Source organism: Pteropus alecto, unplaced genomic scaffold (assembly GCF_000325575.1).
Source record: "Pteropus alecto unplaced genomic scaffold, ASM32557v1 scaffold339, whole genome shotgun sequence".
NCBI lineage: Eukaryota > Metazoa > Chordata > Mammalia > Chiroptera > Pteropodidae > Pteropus > Pteropus alecto.
Genome location: NW_006442509.1, coordinates 1,010,567 through 1,023,074, shown reverse-complemented (window position 1 = coordinate 1,023,074; position 12,508 = coordinate 1,010,567). Strand labels below are relative to the sequence as shown.

Genomic DNA, 12,508 nt, shown 5'->3' with positions numbered 1-12,508 from the left:
GGGAGTCCCCGGGAGGCCCGGGGGGCCGGGGGGTCCTGGGGGGCCGGGCGGGCCCTGCGTGGGGGACAGAAAGCCGTGGTCAGTCACGTTCGCAGTCAGGTCGACGACACTGCCCAGGGTGGCAGAGTAGGCAGCATTTCTAAATATCACAGTGGTCACTTCCCAGGCCGCGTCCAGGCTGTGGCCGAGGGAGGGGGTGGCACGGAGGCAGGACGCAGGCCAGCAGGGCCGGTGCACACGCGGCCAGTGGTGTCCGCCTCTGAAACTCGGCAGCGCGCACAGTTCGAGAGCATATTCTAGCATAGCGAGTGTGACCCTGACTCCATCACTACTTCAGGACCCTGCACGATGTCGCCTCCTGTTCCTGCCTTTCCCTGAGACAGGCACATTTCAAGACGGAAGGAAACCTCGACAAAGAACCAGCAGCGAAGGAAAAACCGGGAGGTGACTGCGTGGAATCCTGGGCTCAGGACCACTGCCCAGAGGCCCAGACAGGCTCCCAGGGACCAGGAGGGGCAGGGACCAGGCGGGACAGGAAGCAGGAGGGGCCTCCGGCAGAGAATGCGCAAGTGTGGCAGGCAGGGTATCGGAAGCCAGCCCCGAGCCTCCGGTAGACGTGGCCACCCTGCTAACGGCACTAAAATAACACCCTCGGCTCCAAGGTCGGCAGTCACGGCGAGTTATAGCGGGGTGCTGAGTGAGGGGGCCCCAGAGCCCAGCATCCATGTGGCCTGGGGGCCCCTCCACTAGAGCCGCGCTGGGGCCTGCTCCCGGTGGGCTGGGGCTGTGCTGTGCGCGCGCGCGCGTGTGCGCGTGGGGTGTGACGCTGTCACGAGGACCAGCTGAGCGCTATCACACCCCAGGGTCCGTCACTCAGGCGCAGCCTCCCCGAGATGAGCCTGTGGTACCCAGGCCACTCCCGTCGACCATGTGGGTCCCGAGCACCCCGGCCCTGCCCCGTCCGTGCCCCCACAGGACACGCACCTGCACCCCGAATCCGACGCTGGCGTCTCCCGGCTCCCCTTTCTCCCCCTTGAATCCGTTCATCCCGGGGCGACCCTGGGGAGGGGCGTGTTGGGTGCTGACGTCGGTCCCCACCAGGGCGACTGCCCCCCCCCCCACATCCCCGGCCTTGCCCCACCGAGCCCTCAGGCCTTCGGGGGCTGGGGCCAGCACCTCTGGTCCCCACCCAAGGGTGTCAACACCTTTAGGCAGAGCGGGGACCTCGTCCCAGAGAGCTCTGCACAGGCAGGGCGCCCTGGGGCACAGGGCATAGGACTCGTCCACTCACTGGGGGGCCTGGGCCGCGGGATGCCCCCCCTGGTCCTTACCGGCCGTCCAGGGAAGCCGATCTCTCCCTTGTGTCCAGGCCGTCCGTACGGGCCCTGGGGAGAGGGGAGCGTGCTGGAGCGGGGCAGAGACGGCCGCGGTGGCCCCCGCCAACACCGGTCCCAGCTTTAAAGGTGCAGCGGGGACGTGCGCCCGGCCGCTCAGCACTCAGGCGTGACGGGAGCGTCCCATCAGGGCATGGCACCTGTGTGTACTCACCGGGGGTCCTCGGGGGCCGGGCTCGCCCTGAACACAAACCAGAAGCACCATTAGGTGGCCGCAGGTCACCCCCGTCAGCCCCTAAGGGTCCCATGCCCCTCTGGACGCTGTCCGGGCAGCACCTGAAGCACGGGCCCCTGGGAGGGAAGGAGCAGCAGCAGAGGGCGTGCCCAGCCGGGGTCACGGCGGCCCTGACCTCGGGTAGGACGCCAGGTGGGGCTGCCATGTTCTCTCTGGGTCTGGAGTCCCCCCTCAACCACCCTGGGGGCTTTGGGGCCCCTGCAGGCCAATGCCCACGAACACCCAGTGGTCTGGGTCCCGCTGCTCTCCCGGACCCACCCATGGGCCTGTCTGGGGGTTGCCTGCCAGGGGAGGGGCTGCCAGGGCATGGACTCCCCAGGGAGCCCATTGGGCTTCCGCCCGAGCAAGGGCCGGGACCCCGCCTCCCACAGCAGTCCCCGGAGAAGCCGAATCACAGCCCCCTGCAGGGAGCTCTGGGCCGCCCACCGTGGCTGTGACAGGGACAGGCAGACGAGGTTCCGGGACCCCAGCCCTCGGACGCGGGACAACGAGCAGGGCCAGGCGGCCGCCTCACCTTGGCTCCTTTGTGGGCAGGGGCCAGCCCGCGGCCGTCGGGGCCATAGACCATGCCCGGCTCTCCCTTCTCGCCCTGGGGCAGTGGGCAGCGTCAGGGGGCGGCTCCGGGGGTGCCCCGCACCCACCCTGCCAAGCCCCTCGGGCACCCACACCAACACCCCAGACAGGCGGCCCCAAGCCCCTCACCTTCACCCCCGGGGGGCCCTGCTGGCCTCTGGACCCCAGGTTTCCCTTTGGCCCGGCTGGTCCCTGTGGAGCAACGGGCAGCAATGAGAGGCTGCACAGGTGACCGGGCCCCGGTGACGGCTGCTGCTCGGTGCTGCCCGGTCCTGCGCCCTGCCCGCCACTCCCTCAGCCTCGTGCCCGCCCAGCGCCGGGCTCCGCCGCAACCCAGAGCCCCCGCTCCCCGCCAGGGCAGGGTGGGGCCCCGCTACCGCTACTCACGGGGAAGCCTGCGAACCCCGGCTGGCCCTGCGGGAGGGAGAGCAGCGTCAGTGGGCACGGCCACCTGCACTCGGCGGCCGCGTCCCAGCCGGCGGCACGTACCTTGGCCCCGTGGGCACCGGCCACCATCTTCTCCCAGCGGAAGGGCGCGCGGAGCCGCGGACAGAAAGAAAGGCCACGTCACAACCGCGGTTCCCCCCTCGTCACGGCCCCATCGCGAGACCCACAGGCCAGCGCCGGAAACCAGACGTGGGACGAGACCGCGCGCCGCGCCCTTCGGTCTTTTGGCTCAAGCGCCCTCGAGCGAGAAGAGAAGCTGCTCCTGGAGGCCGCCTCCTGCCCCGAGACCGCCCGTGACCCTGGGATGAGGGGACCAGAGCCCCGCCTCCCATGCCGTAAGCGGGGGGCCAGGAGACACGTCCACGTCCGGAGAGGTGACCCTCGGACAAACGGGACGTGCTGCCCATAGGGCAGCTCTGGAGAGCCCTGCTTCGACAGCCAAGAAACCCCGCAGACCCGGGACCTAAAATCCCAGGGTCTCTGAGATCCCCCTACAGGCTGGGAGGGTGGGTGGCCCTGATCGACGTCGTCCTGGCCCCCTCTGGTGGCCGGGGATCTAGGCAGAGAACACCCCCATGCCGTAGCCTTACGTCCTGCTCCGACAGGTAGATGATGGGTCCCGGGATTCCGGGGGGTCCAGGGGGTCCTGGCTGCCCCACTCCGTCCTTGCCTGGGTCACCCTGCAAGAGAAGGCCACATCCAGCACGCAGACCGCTTGCAGGGGCAGAGCTGTCCATGGGGTGCAAGGTGCACCCTGCGCCCCACCCTGGCCTGAGAGCCCCTAGACTCGAGGGTCTTCGCCCCACATCTCCAAGGCGCATGGGTGGCCCCCGGGTCCCACCCGTGTACCCCGAGGCCCACTCACTTTCTCCCCTCGGGTCCCCTTTTCTCCGAGGCCCCATGGGTGGCCCCCGGGTCCCGCCCGTGTACCCCGAGGCCCACTCACTTTCTCCCCTCGGGTCCCTTTTTCTCCTTTCGGTCCCTGCAGAGACAGGAAGGAAAAGCTTCGTCACAGACAGGACACGAGCCCCTCCCGAGACGTGGGCAGAACGCGGCCGAGCCTGGCCACCACGGGAAACCCACAGGCAGCCTGGACCCTGACTCTCCCCACGAGGCACAGAGAGCCAGGTCAGGGGACCCCCAAAGACACTGGGGGCCCAGGGAGGGGGCGGCGGTGCCACCCCCCATCTGCAGGGTGCCACCCCCCAGCAGCCCTGGGCGGCCACCCACCTGGGCTCCAGCTGCGCCCTCTCTGCCCGGGAGGCCGGGGAACCCCGGAGGTCCATCTGCTCCAGCTCCTCCCTGCCAAGGACACAGGGACAGGCCCATGTGTCAGGCACCGTCTGACAAGCCAGTGTCAGGGAGGTGACGGACTGCGGCTGCTGTGGGTCACCAGGTTCCACGCAGCCAGCCTCCTTGAAGCACGTGAGGCCGAGGACAGAATGGGGCCGGGGTGGCAGCGGGCTTGTGTGGCTCCCACGACTCACGCTGTGGAGACTGGGGGAGCAGGTCCTAGGACTCGGGGAAACCTAGGGGTGCCCTGGGGGCAGGTTATGTCCTAAATTCTAAGGAATAGTCAGGCACAAGGACAAAGTAGGGGACAGCAGAATGACGCTGGGCCTGGCGTCCAGGGTGGCCCCAGGCAGGCTCACCCAGGGGGCCGACGGGGCCGAGGGGACACAGCCGAGCAGAGGCTCTGGCCTCAGCCTGGGAGCCCCCCCGACCCAGGCCACTTCCTGAGCTTGAGACAAGGGTCTTACCTTGGCCCCGGGTGGCCCCATTATTCCAGGGTCCCCCTGAAGTGAGTAAAAAGCCCGGTGAGTACAGCACTGGGCCGGCCCACCGCACCCCACCCCATCGCACCGCACCCCACTGCACAGCACCCCCATGGGCGCCCCTGTCCTCCGAGGAAGGCAGGGGGGTTATTCGAGAGGCCTCACACCACCCTCGCCCCCGGCTCAGGGCTGAGGGACCCTGCGTGGCTGGGGGTGGCCACACGTCGGGGTGCACGGCCGGGCCTGCTCTGGAGCCCATGCCAGCAGTTCACTCGGTGAGGTGCCTTCACTTTTGACAATTTAAGAGAATTAATTATAAGTGAGATGTCCCCATTTTGCAAATCAAAGCAGAACATTCTAAGAGCTACGGCCATGTCAGCAGGGGCTGACCTGCGTGGGGTGCCGGGGTCAGGGGCAGAGCGTGAGGGGCTCGCCACCCCTGGGGAGGGGTCCATGTCCTCCAGGGGCAGGTGGGGGCGAGAGCATGTGGGGAGGAAAGATGAGGCGCCCCGAGAGGAGCTCCTGGGGTCTCGGGGCACCACGTGCCGTCCCAGAGGCTGTGGGGTTCCTTCCCGAAGCTCCCCTTCCTTCCCGGGCAGCAAACACAGCTGTGTGAAGCTGGGGCGCCACAGTGTGCAGTTTCAGGAAGACGGCCGGACGCCCCCAAGAGCAAGGTCTGGGACAGGGCGGGTGACGGGGGCCCCCAGCCTCTGAGTGTCCTACACACTCCCCCATGACTCCTGACGGGGAGGGCGGCAGGGGTGGGGCGCCGCTAACTCGTCTGGCACTGACCTTGGCTCCAGGCTGGCCGGGCGGTCCCTGCAGGCAAAGAGGCCTCGGTGAGGTGGCCCTGCTGCCACCCCCGCCCACAAAGAGCAGCACCTTCCCAGCACGGTGGAGTGAGCAGCCAGCACCCCGCCCTGAAGTCCCACGCAGGGTGGCCTGTCCTCACCACCCAGGGCCAGCTGCGGCAATTCCCGCCAGGGGCAGAACGAGGCGGGGACTTCGCAGGGAGCCCCCACTTAATTAAAATTCCACTCAGATCAAAATTCTGTGACTCCCCCAGATCAGAACCACAGGACTCAGCGACCAACTGCAGAAAGACCCATCTTCTGGGGCTCACTCTGCCCCGTTCCCCTCCCGGGGGCCCAGAGGGGAGCCCCCGCCCCAGGCGGCCGCACCCCCAGGGCTGACCAGGCCCCTGCAGACAGTACCTGCAGCCCGTCGGCACCTCGGGCGGTCGGCCAGAAGGGCCCCCCGGAGCCTTCCATGTCATCCTGGGGGAGAACAGAGAAGGGGCTCAGGTCTGCGCCTTTTCTCACAGGGAGAGGCCCCCGCAGCTGGCCACTGGCCCCAGGCAGAGATCCAGCCACGGCCGAGGGGGGAGACTGGCCGCGGCCGTCCTTGTCCCTGTCCTCGGGTTAAGAAGCAGGTGCCTGGGACAGGGGCCATCTGGGCCCCAGCTCAGCCCCCGGGGCTGAGGTCACCCTTGGTCCGCGGGCGTGCGGGGAGCCGGGCTGCGTGACGGTTTCCTTTCTGCTCAAGCGGCCCTACGGCATCACTCAGCGGTCGTGGTCTCGAGGCGAGGACAGTCCGTAGAACTGGGCACCGGCTCCCTCCCACCGCCCACGGCTCCGCCGCAGGGCAGGGGACGCCACGTTCAATGCCACCAGCCCGTCCCTCCGAGCCCGCACAGCCTGGGTCACAGGTGGGGACCCAGGGCAGGTCAGGGGGCAGCGTTACTCACAAACCCTGCAGCCAGCCCTGGGCCCGGGGGCCCGGGGGGCCCGGGGGGGCCCGGGGGTCCTGCTGGTCCAGGGGCTCCTGTCAGGCCATTCACCCCAGGCGCGCCAATGGGGCCGGGGTCCCCCTTGCTTCCCTGCACAGGCGGGAGAAAGAACACCATCACCCTCAGCCACTGGGGTGTCCGTCACTTACAAAGCTCCTTATCGTTCTGCGAAGCTGACAAGCACCCCGTGTGCACGTTTACACACTCGTGTGTCCACCCTGGGCCTCGTCTCGTCCTTAAAGTTCCTGATCTCTAACCCGCTGTGCAATGCCACTGTCCCCACCCCACATCGGGCAGGTTCCCGGGTGACACCCCCTTGGACGTGCTCGAAGTTCCCAGACAGGCCCACCCAGTCCTCCCGTGGGGCTGGATCCTCGTGGGGACCTCAGAGCCACCCATGGGGGGTCACGGACGTAGCAGTGAGGCCTCAGGCACGGTGGCCTCCCGCGTCAGAGCACCGGGGACATGTCCTGGATCTCACAGGGCCAATGTGACACCGGCCCACCTGGCGCTCTCGCGGGCATGGTGCCCCCAGCGGCCAGTCCCAACCTGGAAGAATGTCTGTACCTTGGGTCCCGGGGCTCCCTCTGCACCCTGCGGGAAAGAGAGACTGGTTACTATAAAGTCAGAGCCGCGAGAGGCACACAGCCTATCACCCCTTCGGTCCCGCCCACGAGGCCACCGTCCCATCTCTGACGCAAATGCTTCCGATTGTCCTTTCTTCCGGCCTGAACCACCCCTACAGGACACGCGGCTGAAGCTCCAAGTGCCCCTCTTGGCCCTGGCACAGGGGACCCCCAGGAGGAGGGTCCTCCCAGCTCCACGTTGCCGAAGGGGCCAAGCGGGAGTGTCCCCAAGCATCTGTGGTCGGCCGTGCGCCCGACCAGAGCATTCACCAACAGCCCCGTGGAAGCCACGGCCCCCGCTGGACGTCTGCACAGCCAGGAAAGCTCCTGTCACCAACGCCCCCGAGACTGATGCCGGGAAAGAGACTCCCACGTCCGTGTCACCCCAGCCGCGGTGGGGCCGGTGGCGTGGCCTTCGGGAGCTGCCACACCGAGGCGATGCTGCGGCAGCGTGTGGCCGTAAAGCCACCCCCAGCCTCGGCGTCTCATGGCTTTTCTCGTCCACAAGGTCACCACGCCTCACCCCACACATCAGTTCAATCACCCTCGGCCACACGGTGTGGCTCGAAGTCATAGGCATCTGGCCCCCGGGGAAGTGACTCACGAGGCTGCCTTTCTGGCCAGTCTCGCCCGGTCGCCCGTCTCGTCCTGGAGAGCCCGGGGGTCCCTGGGGACAGAAAGCAAATGGAATCGGCCGCTGGGTGGGCGTCCACAGGCGTCCCGAGGGTACAGGACGCGCCCAGGCCCGTGCCGCTGTGCTCAGGCGTAAACATCTTCCTTCCTTCTTCCTTCTGAGTGGCTGATCAGGTTGAGGGGACGCAAGGACCAGCAGACCCATGGTGGGGGCTGCCGCACCGCGATGCTGGGGCGGGCGCTCCCCGAGTGGACGCGAGCGTCAACAGACTGGCCCCACGTTACCAAGTGAAACATGAGCCAGCGTGCCTGGTTCCTGTGACCCTGTCACATCAGCGACACCCATGGGCACCTGCCAGGCCACCGTGGCCCCAGTGCCGGGCGGGGGTCGGCCAGGTTCTGAGGTCCTGCGAACGGCCCCCCTTCCTTGGGCAGTGGGGCCACCCTGACCCCCCGAGACCCGCTCCCATAGACAGACGCTGTGTGTCACCCAGAGTCAGCGCCCAGAACCACCAGGCCCCTCCCACCTAGGGCCCCGAGGCAGGAGCCCCCACCCCGAGCACGCGGGGAGCAGAGGTGAGGCACGGGGAGCACGGAGGAGGTGGGCCCGGACAGAAACCCCCCGCACGTGGTGCTCACCCCGTTCCCAGTAGACCCTGATGGGAAAACGGAGGCAGGCCTTACCGGGGGGCCGGGGAGCCCAGGGTGCCCGTCCCGCCCAGGCACGCCGGGCAGGCCTGCAGGTCCTGGGGTGGCCGAGCTGTTCACCCCAAAACGGCCTGGCTGTCCGGGCAGGCCTGGGACGCCGGGGGGCCCAGGGGGGCCGGGGAAGCCTCTGGGGCCCTGGACAGGGAATAGCACAGAGCAGCTGAGCGGGCGTCACTGCAGAGGGATGGCCCTGCCCGCTCCAGCCCCGCCAGCCCCCAGAGCCACTGCGCGCCAGACCATGGGGCGGTGGCCACCGGGCCAAGGGACACTCACACGGAGGCTCTCCAGGTCACCGCCGAACCCAGACCCCTCCATGTCGATGAAGGTCTGCGGGAAGAGCCAGAACGCGTCGCCCGGGGCCCCGACCGGCCACGCGCCCCCTCCGCGGCGCTGTCCCCAGCAGGGCCCCAGGCCAGTGGCCTCCCACGGGCTCTCACCACACCCCGAGGCCCGCACACCTCCCCGCCGGTTCCAGACTTGCGGGGCGAGGCCTTAGGAAGCTGGGCAGGGGACGGAGGGTGCCCCCTGTAGGACAGGGGGCCGACCCCATGGCGGGAGAGGTCGCAGGATAAACTCACCAGCTTGTCCTGCCTGAAGGAGGGGCCTGGTGGCCCTGGAGGCCCTTGGGGTCCTGGGGGTCCTCTCGGCCCAACCCTGGGATCGCCCTGGGGACAGAAGATGCTCATCACACCAGAAAGCATGGCCCATGGCCAGGGGTGGGGGGACCCTGGAACATGCCCGCCCAGGCCCAGCCCGGTCCCACACTCACCTTCTCGCCCTTGGGGCCCACGTCTCCTGGGGTTCCCGGGAAGCCCTGCGGCCCAGTGTCACCCTAGAAGACAGAGGCAGGGAGCCAGTCAGGGAGACGGCACCTCTGTGCCACCACTGTCCAAGACCCCAGGCAGGTGGCTTTGGGCCCCAAATGTCCGCTCGGCCAGGAATGTCACGGAGCAGACAGAGCCGGGCTTGAGCTGGGACCGGAGGTGGGCACCTGTGACCTCAGGGGCCCCCGAGGCTGCACATGACCCTGTCGCACAGGCAGCACCTGCGTGGAGCCGGCGGTGGCGTCCCGTGGGCGTCCACGCCACAGAGCGGGGCTCTGCCTGTTACGTGCACGCGTACGTGTGCGTGGGTGTGCATGCGGGTGACAGGCCCTTGTGGCCTAAGTGACCGTCAACGTTTGAATGTCTGCGTGCACTTGGAGTGGAGTGTGCGGGGCGTGTGGGCGTGGAAATGGGAACGCACCCTGCTACAGCGAGCCCGCTGCGGGTCACGGGGACCCCGGAGCACAGGCACACGCATGTGCACACGCGCACGCACACGGCCTGCTCTGCCAGCGCCTGACGCCTCAGGCTGCTCACGGCCCTCGCACAGCTCCTCGGTCGAGTCACAGAGCTTTGCTGCCGCTGCGACAAGCTGCCCGAGGGCCATGCGGGTCTCACCGTGAAACGTCCCTCGCTTGGAACGCGTTCTAACGTGACTCTTTCGTGTCCGGGCTGCGGTGCAACAGCCCCCCGCCCGCCACGCCCGCTGCTCTGCGCTTTCCCAAATCTCTCCTCGTGACCCTATGTGTTACTTTCTTGTGTCTTGGAAACAGCGTCTGTCGATTTTTAAACATCCAAACTAAGTGTTTTAAGACGGGCAGTCCCGCGAGTGGGCACTGACGCCCGCGAATGCGTCCCCGTGTCCCGTGCCGCCCCGGCCACGGCAGCCCTCACTTCCCGCTCACACCTTCTCCTCTGAGAACCGTCTTCCTCGCTGGCGGCCACCCCAAACGTCTCCTTACAGACGCCTGACCGGAGGGGTTTCCGTCAGCGGTCAGGCTGGCGTGGTTTTTTTCGTGGTTTTTTTTTTTTTTTTTTTTTTGCATTTTCTTAGCAAAAGTTAAGTTGCATTTTCAAAATGGCTTCATGTTAACATCTCTTCACTGTGTTGAGTGCAAAGTGTCGCCAGAGAAGAGTCCCGTGGGTCCCACACACGCGTCACACCCCGTCTGGCCCTCAGACGAGCGTGTACTTACGGGTCTTCCATCTTTGCCAGGGTCACCCTGCAACGTGCAAGAGAAACCGTCAGTGACAGCACCACGCACCCCTGTCCCCGACCTGACAGCGAAACGCGCCCCGGGCCGTCTTCCCTCTGCCTGCAGCCTCCCGACACCCCAGCTCTCCCACAGGAAAGGACGCATCATCTCGGGGTGCCCAGGGCCCCAGGGCCCAGCTGCTCTGCCACAGCGGCCGCACCCTCTACCCACCTGCTGAGCCCTGCCCCACGGGACCAAGGGGAGATGCACTCACCGGCTCACCGTCCCTTCCGGGGGCACCATCCTTCCCTGGTGGGCCTGGGGGTCCCTGCGGCCCAGGGACAAGTCGTGCATCGGGGCCCTGCACCACCGGGCCTGCAGGGTCCTGGGAGAAGAGGGTGCAGGCTAGGGGCCACACGCACGCCTGTCCGGATGCCCACCATTGTGCCCTCCGGCACCCCGGGCTGGGCTCAGCACCACACAGGGAAGCGGGGGGTGGGCGCACGCACGGGGTCTGCCCGGTCATCCCCTATCCCCGCCCACGCGCTGCTTTGCTCTGGCCAGAAGCCCCCCAGGCACGCCCACCTCGTGCCAGGCATGGGGGACAGAGAGCAGGAGCGTGAAGCCAGAGCTCCGTCAGGTGCCAGTGAGCGGACCCGAGGCACGGAGAGCTTCTGGGCCAAGGAGGGGCCTCACCTCTTCCAGGCTGTCCCCAGGGCTCCAGACGTTCCCGTCCCCCGTGACGACGGTATGTGAGCCCGGGAGGGTCTGGGCTGGGTGGGGGAGAGGGGGTCAGACCCCGGAGCGGTGGCCCAGGCTCTCGCCCGCCGCCCGGCTCAGTCCTGCCTGAGCCCAGCCGCCCCCGAGCACGCACTCACGCTCAGCACGCACACGTGGCAACCTCTCAGCTGTGCCACCCGAGCCCCCCGCATTGATCACAACCCTTCCCGCCGAACAGCACGTGTCTCGTGAGAGTGAGAGTGTTTTCTAACTTCCGACGGTCACGTTCGGGGAACTCAGCACTGACAGCCCGGATTCAAGTTCCCCCGCGGGCTGCGGCCCAGTGACGTCCTTCGTAGCTTCCGCTGGGGCGATGGCGATGGTGGAGGAACCGGGACCCCACTGAGGGTCCTACCTGTGGGCCAACCCCGGGCAAAGCAGCCCCCGCCTGAGCCGGGACGGCGCCATGAGCCCCGAGGCCGTGCGCTCCCGTCCGGCCCCGCCCCCCTCTCCCCCGCCCCTCCTTCGCGTGCCCATGTCCCCACCAGGTGCGGAGCTGGCACCTTCTCCTCTGATGAATGGTTTGTGGGGACTTCGAGGCTGTTTCCCGAATCCCTTCACCCAGCAGCATCAGTGCTGCTGAGCGCACAGGACCCAGGCTGTGCCGAGACGCCACGCGCCCCTGGGGCGGGCGCACGACACCCCATCTTCCACAGGAAGTTGCAGAGTGTCCGCCCTGCCCAGGGTCTGACCGCGCTCTGGGATAGGGCAGCGGCTGCTTGGGGACTGGACAGATGACCCCTGAGGGAGCCCACACTGTCCAGGGCTGCACTGTGTCACCCGGGGGCATGGGCCTGGGAGACGCCTACTTGGTTTCCAGCAGAACTCGGAGCCACATCCACGTGTGGCCAGTGTGGTCGCTCCACAGTGGGGGAGCTGGCCACCCCCCAACCAGCACCCTGCCCTTAGCTCAGAGCCCTGCCTCCCGGCCCCATCTGGGGCCCCAAGCAGTCCTGAACCCCTATGCCCCGGAAGGGCAGCCCAGCCCTGTGCCCTGGCTGGTGTGGGCTGGGAACCCCCCAGGCCAGATTCTAAGTATCAGCGTAATTTAAGGCAAACTTAAAATCCTTTCCTCCACAAATGTTTAAAACGGCAAAGGTGTCACCAAAAGGAGAGCCAGTGAGGACCCAAGTACAAGGGGAGGTGGCTTGTGGTCCCAGGTCGGGAGACTCCAATCCTAGAGGCCCACGCCCCTCCTCCAACCCTGATCCACGGATTCAGCAACGACCCAGCCACACCGACAGACTGACTCATAACTCGGTAAGAAACGCAAAGGGCACAGCAAGGCAACTCTGAGGGACGCCCACACCTGCGGGACGCCCACACCTGCTCTCAGGACCCGGCACGAGGCCCAGACAGGCCGCCCAGACGGAGAGCCGACTCTCGCCAAGGGAAGAAGCACGGCTCGTGCGCGAGCAGAAGCAGAGGGGCCGGGGGGTTCGCCCTCTGCACCCGGACAGCGGGGAGGGGCGGGGCTGCGCAGCCCAGGTGGGGTGTGCACTCAGGACGGAGGCCTGGACACCCCCCC

General features: G+C 67.6%; 1 protein-coding gene across 1 annotated transcript in view; it reads right to left on the bottom strand.

Moving 5' to 3' along the window:
• Positions 1 to 12,508, bottom strand: part of COL18A1 (collagen type XVIII alpha 1 chain) — a gene marked incomplete at its 5' end in the record, with an annotated part of 80,889 nt that overhangs the window by 10,208 nt on the left and 58,173 nt on the right. The window contains 23 exons of the mRNA XM_025040315.1: positions 3 to 54; positions 985 to 1,059; positions 1,332 to 1,385; positions 1,549 to 1,575; positions 2,144 to 2,218; positions 2,332 to 2,394; positions 2,590 to 2,718; positions 3,240 to 3,329; positions 3,596 to 3,631; positions 3,880 to 3,951; positions 4,410 to 4,445; positions 5,217 to 5,243; positions 5,639 to 5,701; positions 6,172 to 6,303; positions 6,781 to 6,807; positions 7,444 to 7,506; positions 8,157 to 8,315; positions 8,454 to 8,507; positions 8,759 to 8,845; positions 8,950 to 9,012; positions 10,201 to 10,227; positions 10,475 to 10,585; positions 10,897 to 10,973. Coding sequence (XP_024896083.1) covers positions 3 to 54; positions 985 to 1,059; positions 1,332 to 1,385; positions 1,549 to 1,575; positions 2,144 to 2,218; positions 2,332 to 2,394; positions 2,590 to 2,718; positions 3,240 to 3,329; positions 3,596 to 3,631; positions 3,880 to 3,951; positions 4,410 to 4,445; positions 5,217 to 5,243; positions 5,639 to 5,701; positions 6,172 to 6,303; positions 6,781 to 6,807; positions 7,444 to 7,506; positions 8,157 to 8,315; positions 8,454 to 8,507; positions 8,759 to 8,845; positions 8,950 to 9,012; positions 10,201 to 10,227; positions 10,475 to 10,585; positions 10,897 to 10,973 — 1,599 coding nt within the window. The remainder of the gene's footprint in view (positions 1 to 2; positions 55 to 984; positions 1,060 to 1,331; positions 1,386 to 1,548; positions 1,576 to 2,143; positions 2,219 to 2,331; positions 2,395 to 2,589; positions 2,719 to 3,239; positions 3,330 to 3,595; positions 3,632 to 3,879; positions 3,952 to 4,409; positions 4,446 to 5,216; positions 5,244 to 5,638; positions 5,702 to 6,171; positions 6,304 to 6,780; positions 6,808 to 7,443; positions 7,507 to 8,156; positions 8,316 to 8,453; positions 8,508 to 8,758; positions 8,846 to 8,949; positions 9,013 to 10,200; positions 10,228 to 10,474; positions 10,586 to 10,896; positions 10,974 to 12,508) is intronic.